A 22,428-nucleotide genomic window follows, 5' to 3' on the forward strand; every position below is an offset into this window, starting at 1 on the left:
TACTCCTACATTGTATATCTCAGCACGGCTCAGATAGGGGCAGTCTAACCTTGGCATTTTTCTTAGAATTTGGTCCTTTGAGATGCTGCTCTTGTATCCCTATACATTTTCACTTTATAAATTCAGGACTTGCCTTGCAGATCTACAATTGACTCAAAATTAGGTATCCAGACTAGTGAAACATATGTATGTGTGTTTGTGGAGAAAGGATAGAAGATGAAAGTAGTAGTTTGTTCTTGTGTACATTCATTTCACACAAAAAGGCAACAAATATGTTCTCCTTGGACTGCTTTGTTATAACACAACAGTCTCAAACCCCAGTTAAGAGTTGGAAAGTCTCCTACTCAAGTTTTTTGATGTTTCTGAGAACCACGTCAAAATCAAATCAGATATTTCTGGTCATTCTGAAATTTCCATCCTAAATGAAGCAAAAAGCCCCTTTACTGATTTCTTCTTATATTGCATAAACACAAGACAGAGGAGCTCTGCAGATCACAGCTACCTATGCTGCCACAGAGAACATGCTGAAGGCACAGGTAAGTCAACATCTTGGCTAGAACAGCAGGTAGCTCCTGCGCTTCCTGCAAGCATTGCATTAGGAAAAAAAAATCACATCGTCATGTCATTGCTCCAGATTATATATTGGAAATCATTAAAACTTGTAATGAAAGCAACCATATGTTTTTCCCTCACAAAAAAAAAAAAATAGCACAACTACTTCCTTGTTCCAATTCTTGTATATCTGTGAAATAAGTTAACTATACAGTAAACCAACTTTGCTTTATTAGCACAGTGCATAGTTACTCAAAATGAATGGCAAGAAACCTCCTTTGGCACCAATATGGTTATGAAACTATTGACTGATCTAACTACACACACCCCCCCTTCCACATAAAGAATAAATTATAATAGATGGTAAAATAACATCAGGACCTAGGTAATTTTAACATTCAACCACCTTCTGAGTGATTTAATTGCAATGCCACCGATCATCACCACAAAGCCTGGGGAATTTGCAGGCAGGGGCACTGGTCAATGGCCCTTTGTTTCTCTAAGGCAAGTTCCATCTTTTTGTAGTTAAGTGAAGCGTACAGTTGACTCCATCCATTTTTAAGACGATCCCGTGGAGAAAAGTTCTGCCCTTACTTATGGTTTTACAATCTGCTGCATCACTTTTAAATAAGAACATGGTACTTCCTGCCCCAGACAGAGATTTTTTTCTGTCCCTCTTCCATATTTTCTGATCATGGTGAAAACACACTATTGAGATTCCATGTTTGGTTAGACACATTTTCAATGCTGACATGCAAACGCTATCTTCTCCTGGACAGGCCAGCAGCATGGACTCCTCACTGCTGGAGCAATGGATTAACAAGTCTTCCCTCCTCCTCTTCACAGGCAACTTTAGGCTGGGTACACGGCTGTAAGGGAGCTGCAAATTATGCCTCACTCCTCTTCAAAGCTCTGTGACAAGAGGCATTGTTGGCTCCAGGTACCTGTTATGTGCTGTGGCTAGCACACCCAAAGGAGCATGAACCCAATAATAACTTAAGCATAGCATTTAGACATGTGCTTAGAGCTCATTGAGGCCAATGAGATGAACATGTCCTTTAAGAACGTGTCTGATTTGAGACTCGCTAGGTCGTTCATGCCAGCAGTCACAGGGAAATAGCAATTCTGGATGGCTGAACAGCCATTTCTCCTGAGAAATTCCTAGGCTGGATTAAACATACAAGAAAACATAAACCTTAATATCCGAGTCCGAAAGAGACACTGAAGATAGCAAACAAAGTAAGATTTAGTAAAATTGATTCTATGTGAATTGTTTGCTTATATTAAAAACTTCTGTGAAGCTAATTTAAGTGCTAAATCACTTTTAAGAAAAATAATGATTTCTCCCTTTGAAAGACTACTTAATAAATGAGACTAGACACTGTTTCTTTTTGGCTAAATATGCACAAATGGTGCGACTGGCAAGCTGCAGATGGACATACTCATCCTTTTCATGCTGAATCTAGGGCAGCCATTCATTTCAGAAAGCCAGTGTCACAGAGGATTTGGCATTCATCTGGCTTTCTGAAAATGGATGTCTTCTCTCAACCCATCTACTTTATCTCTGCTTGACTATTAAAAGTTTTGAGACTTTCCCAAAAGCCCCCACTTACCTTATACAAAATGTTTATGATTTCTAGAACTACAGAGAATAAGGTTTAAAACCACCACAATAGGTCTCGTCATGTGAATGGTGGAAATGTAACAGCAGTACAAGTCTGGTGACAAACTTGCGTTTCGACACTAAATGTTGCTCAGTGCTCACAGGTGTGTGCAACAATCTGTGCTGGCAGTGAAAACAAAAACCTTTCCAGTGTTATGAAATATTTACGTGGTGCAATGATCTTCTTGGCCCACCAGCACCTTCGCAGACCTGAAGAGAGAAACACTGAACAACAGAACTAATACCATCCGCAGAGCCTGAGGAGTTGTGGTGCTACCACGTGCTCAGCAAAGCTCCCATGAGGGGTCTAGGACAACTCTGTCTGGCCACCTCTACATGACCAATTCTCCATGGGGTCAACTCTATACAGAGAGTCCCAGACCCTAACCCTAAACCTTACCTTAACCTTAATCCTCTCCATTGAGAGTTGTGCCCATGGAGGGTTAGACATGGAGTTGTCTGCTGTAGAGAATCGACCCTTTCCACCCATGAGTGATGCTCTGGCTGCCCAGCTTACTGTTGCCTGCACACAGAACACACACCAGGGAAGCGGAGGAGAAAAGGCAACAATAGCAACCTCAAACCTTATAATGTGTCAGCCAAAAACTTCCTGTCATTTAGGCTGACTGCCGTCACACAACCGCAACTCCTGAAACATGGATTTTACAGCTACTACATTCTACTTCATGCAACTTAAACCACAACCTTGCTTCCATGACTCTAATGACAGTGTTAGGAAAGGACCTGCCTTGCTTCTTAGGCTAGTAAACTGTCTAAAACCACCAGAAACAGTAAATTCTGAGTGTAAACTGGAGAACAGAGACAAGATGCTTTGATGCACTTTCAGTAGGTATTTTATGTCTAAAGTTTCATCTTACGAGGTGTCTGCAATATTTCTGAAGTGTACTTAGTCCTTACAAATTAATCATAGTGAGGTTTTCCCCCATGAATTCTTTCCTACTTTGCTACATCCTGTGCCTAAATTAAGAAAAGCCACGTATATACATACGCACATAAACAGACAGATGCAGTTGAAAAGAAAAAGTCCAGCAACTGACCCAAGTCTACTCTTAGGCAACATGACCATTTGCTCTTGACACAGATTTTTTGCTCTGAGGGTAGCTCTGACAAAGATATATGAATAGCTGGGATAGTACTATAACTTTCAGATAATTCCTATCAGTGATCTAGTTGTATTGGAAAAAATATTGCTGTAACGCTTCCATTTATGTTAGAGGTTGTGGATACATTTTTTTTCTCAAATAAGCCAACAAATGAGAAACAACAACAAAAAAAATCTTATCTTTTTTGAAACTAAGCACTTTTAGGAAAAGGAACACTAAATAAATATCATTGACTTTCCACGCAAGAAAAATAACTACATTTTAACCTACTACCACTGTCACCACTTGGGGTTTAAAAGGACACATCTTAACATCAGTGAGAGAACAACAACCACAAGTTATGAGAACCCCTTTTGCAGTCCCAAAGGAACTTTATCAGATAATTATCTCCTCCATCTAGATTTGCAAGGCAAATCTAGGGTTGCTCTTCTTGAGACCAGAGTAAAACTCCCATAGACTTCAATGATGCAGAATCAAACCCACTCCCTTCACAACAGGTTCTCTCAAGCATTTTTATCCTAATTTTCTAGCCTGTGGCTGAATTCTAATGTTTGCAGAGGCAAGCTCCATAAGTGGGAACACAAGGAGCAAAATACAGATCCCAGAAGCAAAGGCAACCAGCAGTAAAGAACGGAGCTATCTTACTTGCTGGGTTGGGGGATTTATTTAACTGAGGATGGAAAAGGGGAGTTGACACAACAAACAACGTAAAAATATTCTGCTTTTACATTATCCTGTCCATTACTACCGCAATTATTTTTATTTCCAGGCTTATTCTATTTCCTGTGTTTCTACGGCAAAAGAATTACTGCTTCAAATGTGCTCCATCAAATTTCTCCAGTATAACTATAAAATTCAGTCCATCTCGCTGGACTCCCTCCAGCTCTGAACACACTTGTCCCCAGCATCGCTTTATTATCACATAATACAAGCAAAACTACAGCCATGCCTTACGTCTGTATAAATTACAGGAATATGACAATCCTAAACTTTATATAGCTGGTTTTCCTAAATCTACAACACAGACTGCTGAACAACAGAAAACATCTTTCTCCAGCAAGCACACCATCACTACAACACAGGTCTTCCTCCTTCTGCATGCACAGCTCTACTTCTGCTGACTTTTCCCCTGCTCTGTGAACAATCACTCCTTTAACTTTCAAACAAACTGTGATTTATTAAAGTGGATCGCTTGGCAACAAAACATCCCTGATGTTCAAAACGATGATTAGACCAGTAAATTTAGCTGCTTTTTCATAAAATTGATTCTGCATGCATTTAACCCTATTTAAAAGAAAATACAAACCCAGAAACATTTCCAGTACAGCTTGCTTAGCCAAACTCCAAGCACTTTCTTTTCTTTTTCTACAAGTCCACTGCAGCTCCAAGCATGCAAGATTAAAATTATTAAAAAACCTGCATGAATTAAACCCCTTACCGTTTAAGGCTTTTTCAGCCTTCAGCATTCTCCCATGGTGAAAAACTGAATCTTTAGCAGTTGCAGCTATGCACACAGACACACACAGAACAGGGCTTTCTTCAGCTCACTGGTATTTCAAGTCTTTCATGTGATATCTTTGGCTGTACTTGCTTAATTCATTCCTGCTGCTACTCAAAGGAAGTCAAGCCTAGCGAGGGCTGGCTCTACAGCAATCACTGTAGATATTCCTGACAAACAGGACACAAGGGCTAATCTCACCTTATAGGCATCAAGAATGTAAATATATTTCATAGCCAACGAATTCCTAAACCTTGAGAGATAAAATGTACAAAATGCCCTAAGATGCAGTTTAGCAACTAAGTTACGAATGCTGAAGTTTTTGCTAAAGAACAATTCTATACACTAGCAATGCTTTTGGAGCTCTAAGGATCTCTATTTATCATGGACTGTGCATATTCCCTCAGAGTAGTTACCATGAGAACACAGCAAACATGATTCGAATGTAAATTGCCCATCTAGAGATGTGGGGGGATTTTTTTTGTTGTAGTTAAAAAAGAAAACTTCCAAAGCTTGATGAAGTACACACTTTTTTGGGGCATACATTTGCATGACAATGCTTGCAATTCAAATACTTGGTAGAGTGCACAAGAAGGAAGAAAAGCCAAGTTTCTTTGCTCAGTTTCTATGAAAAGCAAGTATTTCAGCCTTAGGATCAGTAGTTGCAGTTCCAAAAATGCCCATCTATGTCACACAATCACATATGATGGAATTCATAAAACACAAAAAATGCATCAAGTGGCACAAAATGCAGAATTATTGCAGTGCCTGAAGTCAGCCAGAGGCAGTAAGACCCTCTGGTGCAGACAGATCAATTGCTGCAGCAGTCAAAATTCTTCCCACTTCTAAATATTACTCTTATCAGTTCAAAAAGAATTACACACAGAGCAAGTGTTGCACTTTAAAAATACCCTCTCCCCTCCTCGGCATTTTATTTTTCTGCAGAATTGTCCTCGTATTTTGCTGTTGAAGCAGCATTTCCTCCCTGTGCATCCTCCCACCCTGCTCACAAGAGTGAACTCTCACGGCTGCTATCTGAGATCCAAATTTGACTCCCACCACTTGTGGACAGAGTCCTACCAAATGGTCTTTCCAGGAAATGCAGCAACTGTGCACATATGTGCCTCAAAACATGCAACAATCTGTTTGCTTGCACTGCCTGGAGTTCGATGCAATCTTTACAGCACTGTGCCTGCTCCTTCCCTGGCAGCATCCCATCTCAACTCCCTTTTCCCAGCCTTAAGTGCCTCAATTTTAAACTCCTTATGCCATGGTCACTGAATGACAAACCCTAACACACTTAGCAAAGGGATGCCTAGTCAGCCCTGCTTAATAAACAACAAACCTTGATGAAGAAGAAGGACATGCCTGTCTGGGTGATTGCCTGAAGAGAAGAATGACCTACTTCAGCCCAGCAAGCAGCGATGCTCTGAGATGGGGACAAAGGGACAACCCAGTGGCTCCCAGGAAGCATAACCGACATACTACACCACAGGAGTGATGGGACAAATCTGACAGAGGCAACATAGAAAACAGGCGCTGCCTGTGCAGCACAAAACTCCTTGCAAGAATCATCTTGTTCTTTCAGCCAGGGATTCATATCCACACGTAACATTACTGCTGGCACTTTGCAAGCAGGAGCAATTGCCTTCCTCACACTCACTCTCCTTATCACTTTTACCCAAGGAGTCTTCTAGCGCCTGACCTAATTACTCAAATGATGTGCCAGAAAATGATACAGCTGGGACTAATCCACGAGCCTTGATTTGAAGCTACGTAATTGTACAAAACCCAAGGCAACAAGATCCAGGTAGCTGAATTAAGTAGAGTTGGCAGGCATGATGCTAAAACTTATGACTGTGCCTTCCTGATTATAAACAATACAGCCTTTTGAACTAGTTAATGGGCTAAGGATAAATAGTTCGTCTTTGGCTCTGTGCACTTGCTGCCCTGTGAGATCAGGCCAATATGCTATGTTTCTGGGAAATGGTTGTTCTCCTCCCAGGATGAAGCCAAACAGCAGCTCCCTAAGCCTGACCTAGGCTGCCCCAGCAAGCCCGATCTGTGCTAAGAGCCTGTGGCTGTGCTTCCTCCAGAAGCAATGACAGCAGTAACTGGCAGTCAGAAAGCCTCCTTAAAACAAACATTTATTGAGACCAACTGAGATTAAAGAGAGATTTTTGAAACAGGCAATAAGTAGCTCTAATACATGATCTGCTTATATAGCTGTAAATTAATACTACTAGACTTTAACTTTCTACAAATAGCACTGTACACACCCAACAGAGGTATTCTGGCCATATAATCTATTGCCTTTAATTTCAAAGCACAACTGAATAGCCATTAACATGATGATCAGGCTTTCTATTCCCTTTTTCTTATGGATAGCAAGTCAAATTTTCAGATAACATTGCAGCTTTGCTGCAGAAAGACTAGCCCAGAGTTCTGCAACAACTGAATAAAACACAAAGACACCTCCATTTATGGACTTTTTAGCTTTTAACTGCTGGGCTCAGCATCTTTAAAAACCCACAAAGGTATCTACTCCCCATCAAGGAGACCCAGTGTCTGACGAGTGATGGAGGCTGGCGTATACAGCATATGCTTGGTATGCAAGAGCAGTACAATTGATGCACACAGAAGTTTGAAGATGGACCACTTCACTGAAGATAATTGTTTAAAATTTAGAAGTAAAGTTTTATCCAGATCTTAGAAATCCTGTCCTGAATGTATAGCAGAATATCCTTGAAGCTCAGAGTCTCCGTCCTTTCAAGGTTTTATGTACGTGTTGCTCTCAATGCAGCGGTATCAGACTTGCACTGTCCTTATCCATATTTCTGAAAAAAAGTTCTTTCTACAAGGCAAACTCAGTAATTCATACAGTCAAATCTCAATATGACAATACTGCAATTCCAGCTTGACAACCAGTTCGCATACAGCATTTGCTGAACTTGTAGCTGCTCCACACCCTGCACACAATCATCCTCCCAGATGGAGCCAAGTTGTTCTCTCATTTCTCCTTTGTGCTGCGTCCCTGAGCTGTACTTCTAACAGGTGTTTAGGTTGCTATCATGATATACTTACGTTTGAAATGATTCAGAGCTATTTTAAGAGCACAGGTTTGATTCAGACACCGAGCAAAATAGTCTTGCATCTTATTTTATACTAGGTGACATACTGCTTGCTATTCCAGGGTGTCTCCTGGCTATTAATGACCTATGGCTCAAAGTACACTGCAGGTGCCAATAGGCAAACCTCCATCCCTTTAAATGTCTCTGTCCCCAGAAGCGATGTTAGCAGCCTTATTGCCTTGACAGTGATTTTCCCAGAATGAGTATGGAGCATGATAGGACTCCTAAGCAGCAGTAAACCTCACAGAATTTATTACAGATCTTTCTGTACCAGTCTTCCTTTGAATTGCAAAGTTATTACTAGTTTTACTTTTTCTGTTGCTCTGCGTAACCCCTACCTTGCAGCAGGTTTACAACACATGTTTAATTTTGCCTCATTTCTTTATCTTACCTAATTAAATTTTACGATTAAAGAAATGAATATAAAACAACCTGCAGAGAAACAAAATTGCCCCTTCAGAGTTCACAGGCTTCAGAGAATGTGCCTTTTATCTGGCCAGTGGCAAGACCATAACTGCAACAGAGAAATAAGACAGACAATAAATGAGTAGACAGGAAGGCGAGTGGAGACCCTGCAATCTTGTTCACGTGGCACACACCAACATAGGTTTTCTAAAAATGAAAGAAGTGCAATTCTCATCCATATCAAATATTTCATGCCAATTCTAATGAATCAATATTTTGTCTACCAGGACCAAGGTGGTCTTCAATCTATAGCCAAAGAGAATTGGATGCGTCTATCTACATGCATGAAAGAACAGCCACGTCTGAACCTTTTGAAGATTCAGGAATGGGGAATTACAGAAGCAAATTGTAATAATCCAGATTTTGAGACCAGATGAGGCCATGGACTTCCTAGAAGTGGGGGCCACTTGCAATGATTATGCCACTCACTGTGGTTATGGCAATATATTTTCTGAACAAAAGTCCTAAATGGAGACAGGAACCTGAGAAGTTACTAAAGCCAGTCTGCCTGAGGCTGGCTTCTTCTGGCCAACAGGAAAATTTCTGTCTCTGAAACAGCCCGCATAGAAAGTTCAGATTTAAATTTACCCTGAACTGTCTCCTAAGCGGCACCAAGGCTTAGGAACTTGTTAATAGCAGCAAGCTGGAAGAAACATTCCACTGGCGGAATCATTGTAGCTTGTTTTAAAAGACATCCTTTTTTGTATTATGGTTTTTTGTTTGTGAGGATTTTTTTGTGATGATGTTTTGTGGTTTGTTTTTTTAATTTAAGGTGCACAAAAAAGGATAGATGGAGACCAGAAAAGGCAAGGGTGCAGGGAGGAATCATTACCGAGTAGAACAGGAAGCAGGAAAACAAACATGAGATCAAGAAACAGAGAAAGATGTGTCAAAGTTCAAAAAGATGAAATGATACATAGTTCTGCAAGCTGCATTGAAGATCAGGGGAGTTGAGGAGAAAGACTCCTCATTAGCAGAAAATACTTATTAAGCTTACCAAGTGGAAAAGCTTCCACATTCTGGCTAGTTCAGAACAGACTAGAAATTGTAAAAACAGATACACTGATTGTTTGGGGGGTCTCCGAAAGACTAATGGGTCCTCTGTTCTTCTGTCCAAGCCTGCTTGCTGAAATGTCTTGTGACAAAAGGTCATGTACTCTGTGTGCTCCCTTTAGAAAATTGCACTAATGAGTGTAGATCCTGCTTTGATATGTAAATCTTCAGTGGTTTACTGCATATGCTGAATTGTTTTTGCTTGTCACTGTAACATATTTAAAAATTAAACTCTTGATCAATTAAAAAATCAAATAATTACTGTAAACTATCACATCTCTTATCCAACATGAATACACTTTAATGTCTAGAAGAGCAGACAAACGGTCTGCTGCACGTTCTGCTCTTCGAAGGCTTGAATTTGTTTTCCATCTGCTCAACCTCATTCACCTACTGAATACAAACATACTTCCAGAGTAAAACAACTCCCAGGCACCACCAGCTTCTCCCATCCAGAGTTACAGAGGATGCTCACCAATAGGTATGTCACCTATTTGTACCCAACCCAGAGAGAAAAGAGAGCTTGAGAGGCGCTGCTCCTGGTAACACAACTTCAGCTCTCTTATTGCAGAGTATCTCTGATCCAGCTCTTCTTTAATGCTGTGTAATAAAAACAAGCAGCTAAACCACCCCTTTCTTTTACATCATCTGCTATATGGCAAGCACTAAGTATTTTTTTTAAGTGTGACATTTTATCACATCATGTGTCTCTGAGCCATGGTGGTTCAGAGATATGCAAGCTGACTCACCTTACTTTCCTTTGTCTAACTGGAAAGAAGCAACAAGTTGTACGGCAGGATAAACTATGAAATGTTTAATGTGATGTGCATCCACAGAATCCAGCTGAGCTACAGAGGAGCCAAATGCTACTTATGTGCCTGCTTCTGTACTTGCACTGTTGCAGAGGAAGCAACACCACCAATGCCAAAAGAGCGGCACTAAAAATCACTGTGTCTGCGAGAAATGGAGGGGAACGCAGAGCCATCAACACGTATCATACATGGATTTCCTTCCCATTTCCCATCAAGTCTTCACTAAATCAGCTACAAAAGCTAAAATAGTGTGACCCTTTTCCCTACTTTTGTTCTTTAAATAAGACTTTTTATTTTGTAAAGTCATTGAATCAAGTTAAGTTTGCAATCAAATGGAAAACAAGGACAAACATTTTTAGGTAAGATTTCAGTGATATTTTGTACATAGTTTGAAAGGGATTGTCTACAGGAATTTCTCAATCTGTTCCTGCATGGACTCCGGCAATTAGACGTGGTTTCCCGAAACTGAGGCTGTCTGAAGCACCTCCTGCTTGCACAGCTCCTAACTCTGTGAGAATTCTGTTTTAATGAAACAGATAGAGTGCGCAGACAGAGTAGCATACGCCAAATTTGTCAGGGATGGAGCATTCTAGTGGGAAAAGACTGGTAGAGCTACAAGGAGCATGGCAGTGGGAATTCAGTGTTTTCCTTATTATGGAAATAGGTTCATGGCTGGACTTGATGATCTTAAAGGTCTTTTCCAATCTAAACGATTCTACACCTCTGTGAAATGCAAGAAGTGCCTGGTTCTTGCATCAACCATAGCAAATTCTTGTGACTTTGTTATCTGGAGATGAGCTTTACTCAAATGCAAAAGGGCAAGTAAGAAAAATATGTGAGTTATTTAAATTCTTCTTGTACTCCAGCGGCAGCAAGTGACCTTTAGAAGGGTCACAGGGCTTCCAGGCAGAAATGGGAGCAGGGAAGAAAACAAGTTTTTCAAAACTGCCATCCCTCAGAGATCAGGGGCTTTGCTACACACGTAGGCTCACAGACCTCAGCTACTGGCTGAGATTCTGTCATCCAAGCAGTTTTGGCTACCTGGTAGCTGCACGCCTCAGTGCACCCAAAAGTTCACGATGCAGGCCTTGATTAAGCAGCTTTCAGGCTGCTCCCTCTCGCTAAGGTGCCCACAATCTGCATGTTACTTGAGACACCACAAGTAACAGTCAAAAGCAGATTTAACAGTTAGCAACACAAAACACGTCAAGTCAAGGATGTACTGTCCAGGTAACACAAAAAAACTGCAAAGAAATCTGCCAGGTTGGATGTGTTAGTGTCCTGATTAATCAGACATCCCAGAAAGATGTTAAACATAAAAATCGATTTAGAGCCAAGTCCCCTATTTCTAAGTTGCCATGTGAAAAACATAAATCAGATACATTAGCACCTCTGCCTGTTTTACTGTTGACAAGAGCAAACCATATCTGAATAACAGTCTATAAGGCCAAAACTGGATGCGCAAACCCCAAGAATATCAGGAACAGGCTAACAATATTAACTTCAGTGATTACTGTATCATTACCACTTCATTTCTAGAGAGCCCTCCAACATATCTAAGTACATCTTGACATTGTCTTTCATTATCTGTGAGTCAGAAAAATTGATGCAGCGGGCCTTAGTTTCCAAGTCTGACTTAAAAACATAATTCTGTAACAGAACAAAACAGACAGCATGAAGACATCTAGACTGGTACACAAATTGTAAGACTGAGTCTGATGACAATCGGTCATTCATACCGGTTTTGCTATCTGCACCACCATTCACTGCCTGCAACGATTTAAAAGAAAATTTACAGGTTTGATATTTTCTTCCTAAAAAGGCTCTCAAAAGAGTTGTCAAATATGCAGTGCAGCCTTCTATCATCCTTTTAAAATCCCCCTTAGAGTTAGACACTTATCAGAGCTGCAAGCAATGGCTGTTATGAGGATGTCCAAAGACAAGGCCCACATGCAAAAAAATCAAAAGCCTTTCCCAGTGCCCTGACCTTGCAGAGCCTGTTACAAAGTGACCAAAGAATACTACCCTCTGCTTCACAGCAGTGAATAACCAGACAGGCAGTGAAAGATCAGGCCAGAGACATATAAAAAAGACAGGTACAATTTTAAACCTTACCTTCTGCACATTGGGTTTGATGCACCGAACAAAGAAAGGATTTGAAGAACTCAGCATCGCCATTAAAGAATGAAGCGATTCCTGCAACACAGGCAGAAAGAAGACAGCACTTCACAAACTGACTTTTTGTACAGGCAACATACCCCAGCAAAAGCTCTCGCAGCTTAGCCTTGCAGACAATATCTAACTGCAACACCTAGTGGTATACACCAGAAATTACTGTACCGTGTAAGCTCTTGCTTGTGAAGCTACAGAATCAATACATGCGTGTTCATTTCTTCTACTGACCCCTTCTAATCAAAACTGCCATCACCATTTCATAGTGAACAAGATGTACAGACCAATACGAAGAAAATTGCTCATAAGGCAACACCTAATTGGAAAGTTGCTGTTTTGCAGATCTTTTGAATGATTGCCTAACACATGCGACCCACATTCCCAAGCTGCTAAACTTGAGCAAGTCAAAATGACGGACAAGGGGTCTAATATAAAAATGAAATACTCACAAAGCCATACTTCCTCTTTCAGTTTCAACTACCCCCTACCCACTCATTTTCCATTTTCCCTGCCACCAGCAGCATTTTGTGCTCAGGGAGTTCCTCTCTCCTGGGAAGTCTCAAGTTTTCTTGCTAACAGGACACTTTTAGCATTAATAAATGTAATTCAACAAGAGGGTAGAAAAATATTAAGAATGTCTGAAAAAAATAGTTACTTTAGAATACAGTAGACATTGTTTTATTAATACTGGATTTTAAAATGCCTCCCTCCTGAAATTAACAAAAATAGAATAAAGGATAGAGGGACAAAGGAAATAGATCTTATTGAAAGACAATGTTAACAGAATTAAGCAGTTTCACAGTTATTTCATGTGATAGCTGAATACGTTTAACAAAAAAGAGAGATTATAAGCTTCAGCAAAAAAAAATAGAAGAAAACATGTTGTTTTTTCCTACTTTTAGAACTCCAAATGACCCAATACACATTAGACTATCAGTTGTCTGAAACTCAGCCAAAAAATCACAAAAATACCTCAGTCCTTTTATGCTTATTACTTTAATTACACATCCACCCCTTTCCTGCCTGAGTCGTCATTCCATATTTTATTCCAACTTGCCTCATTTTGTGTCATTAAGTATGATAAACCATTTTAAACTGAAGTCTTGCATTTACTTTGCAGAGATACAAATGATTGTAGAGAAGCGGAGCCTAGGCTCTGAAGAGTGCAGAAAGCTAGCAGTGATAATGTTTCACTCCTCAAACGTGGTACTGCATGCCAGACAGCAGAGAAAATACAGAGCATGCTGCCAAGGAGACAGAAAATTCACTTTTTAAAGGAGCAACACTGTGTGTCCTGCCATATGTTTTGGAGCAAAATTGCCATTGGCAGTCTGTTCCAACAAATTCGTGCTTTAATCTGCAAACTAGGAGCTTTCTTGATGATTAAACATGAAGTGATAAAGGCAACAGGCAGAGTTATGGCTGTGCACAGGAGCTGGTACAGAGCAAAGAGAGCAAATGGTGAAGTGGCTGGGAACATAAATGCTAGTTCTTGGTTTGTTTGCCTTTGCCAGCCTATAGACCAGGAGCTGGGGATAGCAAACATTGAACAGCCAGAAGATACAACTATTTTTTTTGTAAAGACAAATATTTACAGCTTCAAAAAGTAAAGGCTTCATCTATATTAAACCTGTGTGAACATTACGTCATTTATGGACTACAAAGCCAATTCTTTCAACTACTACTAGGCTACTACTTAGAGGGATTGGAAAAGTTGGTCAATCTAATCCAAAATTTATTCAACCTATTTTCACATTCATCTGTAGTACAGCCAGACAGATACCACAGAGTGCTGCACGCCTCTAAGTCACTGTCAGGTGATGAGCTAATCTGAAGTTTGCCCTGCTTTAAGCAATAGGCTAAAACAGATGGTATCTAACCTCAGCTATTCTGCAAGCACGCCCAGGCCCACATTAGGCAGGCTGTCAAATGAAAAGAAGAGTTAACCAACCTATCATGAGAATAAAACTGTGAAGGCAAAGTTCTTATCTTCAGTTGAAATGAGATGGTTTAATCCTGGAAGGCTTTAAAATATGGAAAAAAGAGCCAACCTAATTTTTTGGGGAGGACACGATGTGAAGGTCAGCCTCTCATAAAGCACCCCAGCTGCTTTACCGTCAGTTATTGCAGCTTTAGATAAGGAGCAACAATGTTTTGATTTTGTGTTTTATCATGCTTTGACTTGTCCAGGGACCCTGACAGAAAAGAGGAGGAACTCTGCATTATGTTCTGCCTTGTAAAGTGGGTGCAAAAATACAGTCAATTTTTATACAGTAACATGTTAAAGGTCTATTTCACACAGGTACAAATGACTAAGTGGAACTGTACCTTCTGCTACTGCAGAGAGCTACCAAATAACCCCACTCACAACGAGAAGAAGTTATTGTGTGGGAGAATTATGGTAGCACAAAGCAAGCTGTCTAGGGAATATAACATTAATGTTTTTTAATAAAAGACACTGTGTGTGCTCCAGCATACACTCCTTGCTGTTCTCTCCAAGACTTAACAATAGTCTATTAGGATAAAATCTGCCCTCAAGGGCTTTGAGTCTGCTCCCTTTAAAAAAGAAAAGTGAATGAACAGTGCAAGTGTATATTAATTCAAACAAAATGAAAGACAACTAATCCAGACTTGTACACATGCAATTTAGGAAAGTTTTTGTGCCAGTTTTTCTTTTTTACATAACTTGCAGATAGACTTCATGCTAGATTTCAATTTGGTGCCAGTTTTGAAGGGAGGGCTATGAAGCCTCTTAAAAATGTATTTAACAAAAATGCTTTCCAAACCAAGTTAAAGAGAAAGGCAACACCTTAATGAGGTATTTATTCAGTACTTATTTTTCTTAGCACACAGGCAGTGCTGTAAGGCTCTGTGATTTTGTGGTTGGTTTTAGATTAGAAAGTGAAAAAAAAATGAGAGAGACCAACTTCATAGGTCGGCTTTCAAATAAGGACAAGCAAACGGAAAACAACAGGAGTTTTGTGAGGATGGTATGATGCAAAGTTTAGTGTCTGCTTGAAGCTAGCTTATGGCCAACCAGCTTATTAGTTAGTGCGGTTTGATAGAAGAGACAGCAATACTTGTATGCTCAAATTTTGCCTGTTTTAATCCACAATTGTTCTTAACTGAACAGGGTTTATCTCTCACTGATTAGCTACAGAGCAGAGACAACACATTAACTAACCTTGAACTGGAGACTGACAGTGGGTTTTCGGTGCTTGCTTCCACATTTAAGAGTTTCTTGATTGTTGCGACTTGAAACATGCTCAAATAGATCATAGATGAAATCAAGACTGAAATGGGAAAGAAAAAGAATATCTTTAAGTGTATCTCAACAGCCTATGAAGTTTACCACTATGGAATGCAAAGAAAGTACTGACCCTTAGAAAACAGCTCCTCCATCCAAAAAACTTATTTCTCCATCACCTTTCTCAAGCAATAGATTTTACCTTTGCAGAATTTATTCAGAGAATTAAAAAACCCCAAAGCAAACCAAAGCAAGGAGGTCCATTCTTCTCCACTCCCAACATATCATTAGGGAAACGAAGTGTGAAGTCCTAGAGTCCTTACTGTACTCCTCTCACTTAATCAAAATTCCAGCTGCCTGTAATGGGAACCGTACCTGAACAAACACTGAAAAAAAAGACTTACAGCTTGCTTTAGACCATAACACAAAACCCACCTACATGAACCTCACTTTCAGATACCAGCTGTGTATGCTGTTTTTAACACTTCTACAGCAGCTTTAAGTCATTTATTACTTTTACCTACATATTCTATTTGGCAGATGTGATATCAGATATGTCATGAAACCAGAACAAAAAACATAGAGATGTAAATGCTTACTAACAGTTTCCCCTGCACAGAAAGGCTTAAGGGATTTACAAACAAGCAACTCGCACAGCAAGACAGGACGAGTGGATGAAATGGGTGATGGCAGCAGCTGAGACAGCAACACCTGGGCTCAGCTCCCTCCTCCTCTGCCACCCCTCTGTGTGCCCTGCAGCCTCAACCACACACCTACAAAAAGAGATGTGGTACCGCTCCAGCTCACAGGGTACCATGGTAAAAGATCCTGAGACCTTACACAGCTGGATGACGGGAGGCAGGCAGGTACCAAAGACATCCAAGTTCAGATTTTCAGTTACATAAATCCTTATAGAATTCCCCCTTTGAAGCAATTACTATATGGCAATTTGCACTGTGGTAGGTCCCTGCAACTAAGCTTTCAATCAAATTAGGGAATGCTAGAAATACAAGCAAATCAGGCTGCATGTGAAGCAAAAACGCACCCATGCATGCTGCCTAAGAGGCACCCTGAAACAGTTAAAAACCACCACCAGCTTTCGGCATCCTTACTCACCACTAAGTAATAAGCAAGCTCTCTAGGAACCTCCTGGACTGAAGAAGGGACAAGGTACTATACAATCTAGGAAAACAGGACTGTGAGAACCAGTCTGCTTGGAGGCACCGCTAAGATTTCTTCTACACTTATTTGAACTCTGTCAAAGTCCAATGCTACATGACATCTAATATATTCAAACTCTGGCAGAATTAGTTGATATGACACCCCTCAACATCATGTCCGAAACATAAATTGCAGAAACGTACCTGCTTTCACGTAACAAATTCAGGAGATCGTCTCTGAAAGTATCTCTGTTCTTCTCCAAGATCCCCCTGACATCATACTGGACCTAGCAGGAAACAGAGCTGATTCAAACAACAAGCCAAGCAGTCAGGCACCTCTCACAAGAGCAGTACTGTGGAAAGTGCTGAGGGAACAGAGTGTTTTAGTTAATTTTGATCAGCCTTAGGGTAAAATTAAGCTAATGAAAACTACATTTGGAATTATTTCAGCAAATAAAGAAAAGAAAATTACCTCCCCAGCGTAGTGTTTCACTCCAAAGTTGTGAACAGCAACTCTTGGTTTTACGTAAAAAGGATTGTTCTAATCGGAAGGGAAAGAAAAGGGAAAAATATTTGAGGAGGAGTCAGGGAGTAGAATGATACAAAGGGTCACATTGTCCTCTCAACCCAGACCTAAACAAACCATTGTCTTCCAGTGAACTCCTCAGAAGATTAGTGCTCCAAAAGCAAACAATCGACTTATAACAATAATAGGATTTGTTAGTCTGGGCTTCTTCAAATGCAGCAATAACAGATTTATAGTATCTAAAAAGGCATTATAGTAAACCTGAACCCATCTGGCAGAATCATCTCTTAAGGGCAATTTGAAAAAGAAGGCTCTGTCTTGAACTGGCTGTTATGCAGATTGGTGGATACACTTGTATCCCAGAAATATTCAAAAGTAATTCTGGGATCACAAATAAAGCTAACACTAGTTTGGACAGAGGAAATGGCAAACTTTCAGTAAATGACATCAATATGAATATTTCATTAAATCAAAGGTAATTGAAGATGTAAGTAATCTACATTACTGCAGGTTGTCAGAGCTCCAACTATGAGCAGAATTTGGCTTATTCACCGATACAGAAACCTTAAACTGGATAGTAACAAGGATATAGTCTTCCAGGTAACAGCCTCAGTCTTGACAGCAAATTATATAGATTATCATGGAAGCAGGATCATGTCCAAAACAGCCTCTACAACTAAGCACCCATATATTTGAACCATGGATTTCTACAGTAGTAAAGAGACCCTCCATAATTCGCATGGAAAACTTGAACAAAACATCACATACAGCATGCTGGGTATTCAACTTTTCCAGCAAGGTGGAATCAGTAGCTTGAGGAAAATGGCTCTCTTCATTGATGAGCGCCAGCAGCCCCAGTTTCTAAAACAGCAAGAAGAGGCAGAAGATGAATTATTGCACAAATGGACAGAGATGTTGTCCCCAGTTTGGAAAAATCCCATAGCTCTTGAAGTTGTTGCATGCAGAGAGGTGCAAACCCATATGTATGTGGCTAAAGCTCCACTTTCATAGAGGACTGCATCCTATTTTTCTGCCAACATTCCTCTGGAAACATATAACCTATGGTACATGGGCAAAATAAAGAAAAGGATGCTCCTGGAAGAAGCAACAATTCTGATGTAGGCAGGTTTTAGATGCATACAACGACGTTGTCCCAGAAAATATTTCTGGCCTCCAAAGCCTCCAATAATCAGGACTACCTTAAATTTGAGAAGTTTGTGTAAACAGCCTTTCAAAAATTTTTCTTGCATAAAATTATCTACTCAGTTGCTGAACCAATGCAATCTTTGAGCACTCACATTGCCCAGGGGCACAGCAAAAGATATACAGTTTAACTACGCACTGCATAAAACACAACCTCCCTTTGCTTTGCATATGCCTCTCTGTACTTTCCTTTGATGTTCCCTACTTCTCATACTAGAAGAGATGGCAAACAAAGCAAGTTACCCAGAAGTTAATTAATGTGTCCTGCAAGTTTCAGGTTGATACAGCCTCTCAGAAAAACATGTTCTCCGAATGCACATTTTAATAAGCCACTTCCCATTGGTCCAGAGCAGCTCCGGACAAACTACACTGTCCTGACTGCAGTCACGTCCTGGCAGTTGGATCCCCTGCCTGCTGTCATCAGTTTCTGTGGTCACCTAAACTCCCACAGCCACCCACAGCACTACGGAGATAAACTCACGCAGTCTGCTTGTACTGCTGGCAAAAGTGAACACAGACGAAATGCTATTTCAACTTCAGCTTTATAATTCTATGCAGTGAACTCAGACTTCACCTGCCCCCCACCACTAATGTTCCTACCAATAACTCTTCAGAAACTTCATGCTCTTACATGTTCCTTTAGTACCAATTAGAACACAGATAAAATTATAGATGAAGCCAAAACTGGCAGGCAACGAATGTAAATTATCTGCATCCCATGAAAAGTCATTATGGGAGCAAGCACTGTTGTTCCTTCTGCCTACATTTTCTATTCTTTTTAATCATCTCCAAATATTGCTTTTATATGTAGTCAGACACTGTTAGAAGTTATTATAAGGAAAGACATATATTGACCTTACAGTATAATTGATAACATAACCATGTATGAAAATGATCTGATTTATTTAAAGGTACAAGAGTCACCATTCCCTTCACTTTTTCTTGCTGTTGGCAAGAGTTTTAAAAACATACTACCTCAGAAGAAAACCTAGAAACAGGTACCAATACCAAATTCTTTATTACCTTTTCAATAAGATCCAAGCACTCTCCATTGTCTGTCCAGTCAATATCCTCCCAAACCAGTCCTTCCCTAAGGAAAACAAGGAAGGCCTTTTTATCGACAGCTAAGAGGAAATTATTTTTAACATAGAAATAGCCGGAGCTGATGTATTTAGCTTGCAAATTAGAGTAAAACCAACTTAGCTTTAAAAAAATAAACAGATACAGACCAAGAGACCAAAGGAAGCTAGGAACTCAGATTTCAAGTGAAAAATTATGTTTTCAAAATTGTTTCAAACCATCTATATCTCTTACCTGCTGTATTCCAGTTGCTCCAAGGAAAAGATGTGCTTGTTGAAATACTCCTGAAGCTTTTCATTTGCATAGTTAATACTGAACTGCTCAAAACGGTTTACCTGACGAGAAAAGAAATTTTCAAAAATGAATGCACTCCAAGCATTTTACTTTGCAAACAATGAACTGATTCACATCATAACACGGTCAATAATCAAGTTCCAGTGAAGATGATAAAGATATGGAGAAAGATAAAGCATAAATATTAAACCATCCAACACACTTTTGAAACCTACCTCAAAGTTTTCAAATCCAAATATGTCCAAAATTCCAATGGATTTGAAGTCTTCCTTGCTTCTGATTCTGCTGTTGATTTTCTTAATGATCCAAGCAAAACACTGAGAATAAAGTGCCATAGCCATAGAATCTCTGCTGTCTATTGCCTGTATTAAAAGAGGAACACACAACACATCAATCAACCCTGTAAATGAGGACTTACCAGATTCTCCCAGGCAGTGCTCTACATACAGTGGAAGGCAAGGTACAATGCAACCAGTTTTGCATACCTATTGAACTAATAGTTACCGAGAGTCGCAATTTAACAGTGCAAGTTATAACAGCTTTACGCCTATGTGGCTTCAAAATTACATTTCAAAGCTAAAGCACTCAAAAATTAGGAAATTATAAACTTAAGGTGGGTAGGAGGCAATGAAAAGAGTAGGAAATAAGACCCTAATTGACCCCTTTCTAGATGTAAGCATAACGTTATGCATAATTCTTTCTAATCCCCTTCTTGTAAATATTTTTTTTTCTGAATGTTCTTGAAAATGCCTGACACAAATACTCATAATGAAAAACATCAGCCTATATTATTAAAATTTAGAAAAAAATTGTAAGCAACCAGGCTTAATAAGAACTACAAGAGCCAAGCTACAGACCCTGGCCAGAATGGTAGGATGGTATCTATAGAGATTTCTGAAGTCCAACTATATCCTTCCCAAAAAGCTATGTAGCATTATTGGGAGCCACTCAGATGTACGAGACAAACTTCTGTTCCTGAACACACTGGACTCAAAGATCGAGCCATATATTTAACAGACCCTAGAAACACATCAAAACTGAGATGCCTTTACCTGTTGTATACTAAGAGGTGTTAGGATTTCTTCTCCCCTGAGTATCATTGACCTCTGTGTCAATGCTTCAGTTAGCTGCGTGGAGTCCAACCCCAGCAGTTCAGCAGATCTGCCCAGAGCTGGCAAAAGAAAGAGTCAAATACAAACACATCCTTAACTGTATAAGGCTATGAATTAATTTTGTATTATTATTCTTTATTATTATTATAACCATTTAAGATGCACCTAAAATTATGAAGATTAGAGATGGAAGCACAACTAGCAACTCCAGGATGTGTTTTTGCTGCTAATGAAAAGGTACAGTATTATAAATATGCACAACCAAAGGAATTCAGCACTAGAAATTAATCACAAGTAAGTCACAAATATTTATTTTCCTTTTAATGTTACATTTAAAGGATTCAAGCAATCTACTGCTTACACATATTTTTCCAGATTCAAAGAGTAATTCGCTCTTTGTCCTCATGAATGCGTTCCAGCTTCCCACAGGATAAGAAGGATAAAGAAAACCATCAAAATCTTATTACATGCATACTTCAATTTGCAATTTTGCTGTTAAGTGGGATATAATGCAATGCACAATGCTACTCTTTATTGCTGTATTTCAACAAACACTTAAGATGCTCCCCAGTCCAATCTTTTGACATACCAGCACATGCTTTCAGATTTTTAATTGAAGTATTGAAAGCTCTGACAAAAGTTACCTTCAGTGAAGATCTCAATTAAGGAGTATACTTGAGCATTTATATTTCATCAACTAGAAAATATTTCAAAGAAGGAATTAGATTTAAAAGTAATTTCACTACTACTAGTGGAATAAATATGTACCCAATGGCTTCCCTAATTAAGATCTATCATCCAGGAGTGAACTAATTAGCCTTATCTGCCAAAAAAAGCAAAAATAACATTTTAATCAACATTTACAGATGCTAAAAAGCCGGGAGATCCTTTCACCGTTTGTCCTTGCTGTGGTCAGATACACTAGGGGCAGATTTAGCTTTAACAATGTCAAGAAACATTTACATTTGGACGCACAGTCTTCTCACCTGTTTTAAAGGACACCTGTGCCCCACCAGCAGTGATGAACTCAATGTTTCCTAGATGCAAGATGCCAGCCAACAGCCTCAAAACTTCTTGCACCTCCTCCTTGCTGAACTGCATCACTTCCATTGCAGTCTGCAATGACATGTGAGCTTCTTCAACAGTATTCATACTGATTCAAAAACAAGGACAAGGACAAACCCACTAACTATGTTGTCAGGCCTTAGAAAGGCAAGCCAGGACTGAGAGATGTCTGGCAGTAGTTTGTTCCTTTGGTTTCATCCCAAATTGAATGCACTAAGACATCATAAGGACAATATGGAACTTGCAAGTATTCGATTTTAAGAAACCTCCT

General features: G+C 39.7%; 1 protein-coding gene across 1 annotated transcript in view; it reads right to left on the reverse strand.

Annotated features, from left to right (window-relative positions):
* Positions 1–22,428, reverse strand: part of MYO10 (myosin X) — a 165,503-nt gene that overhangs the window by 42,260 nt on the left and 100,815 nt on the right. Inside the window, exons 10-19 of the mRNA XM_069853025.1 lie at positions 22,079–22,208; positions 21,033–21,151; positions 20,196–20,342; positions 19,921–20,021; positions 19,630–19,696; positions 18,172–18,264; positions 17,350–17,418; positions 17,082–17,164; positions 15,655–15,763; positions 12,414–12,494 (exon numbers count right to left, since the gene is read on the reverse strand). Coding sequence (XP_069709126.1) covers positions 12,414–12,494; positions 15,655–15,763; positions 17,082–17,164; positions 17,350–17,418; positions 18,172–18,264; positions 19,630–19,696; positions 19,921–20,021; positions 20,196–20,342; positions 21,033–21,151; positions 22,079–22,208 — 999 coding nt within the window. The remainder of the gene's footprint in view (positions 1–12,413; positions 12,495–15,654; positions 15,764–17,081; positions 17,165–17,349; positions 17,419–18,171; positions 18,265–19,629; positions 19,697–19,920; positions 20,022–20,195; positions 20,343–21,032; positions 21,152–22,078; positions 22,209–22,428) is intronic.

The sequence above is a fragment of the Phaenicophaeus curvirostris genome, chromosome 3 (genome assembly GCF_032191515.1).
Source record: "Phaenicophaeus curvirostris isolate KB17595 chromosome 3, BPBGC_Pcur_1.0, whole genome shotgun sequence".
NCBI lineage: Eukaryota > Metazoa > Chordata > Aves > Cuculiformes > Cuculidae > Phaenicophaeus > Phaenicophaeus curvirostris.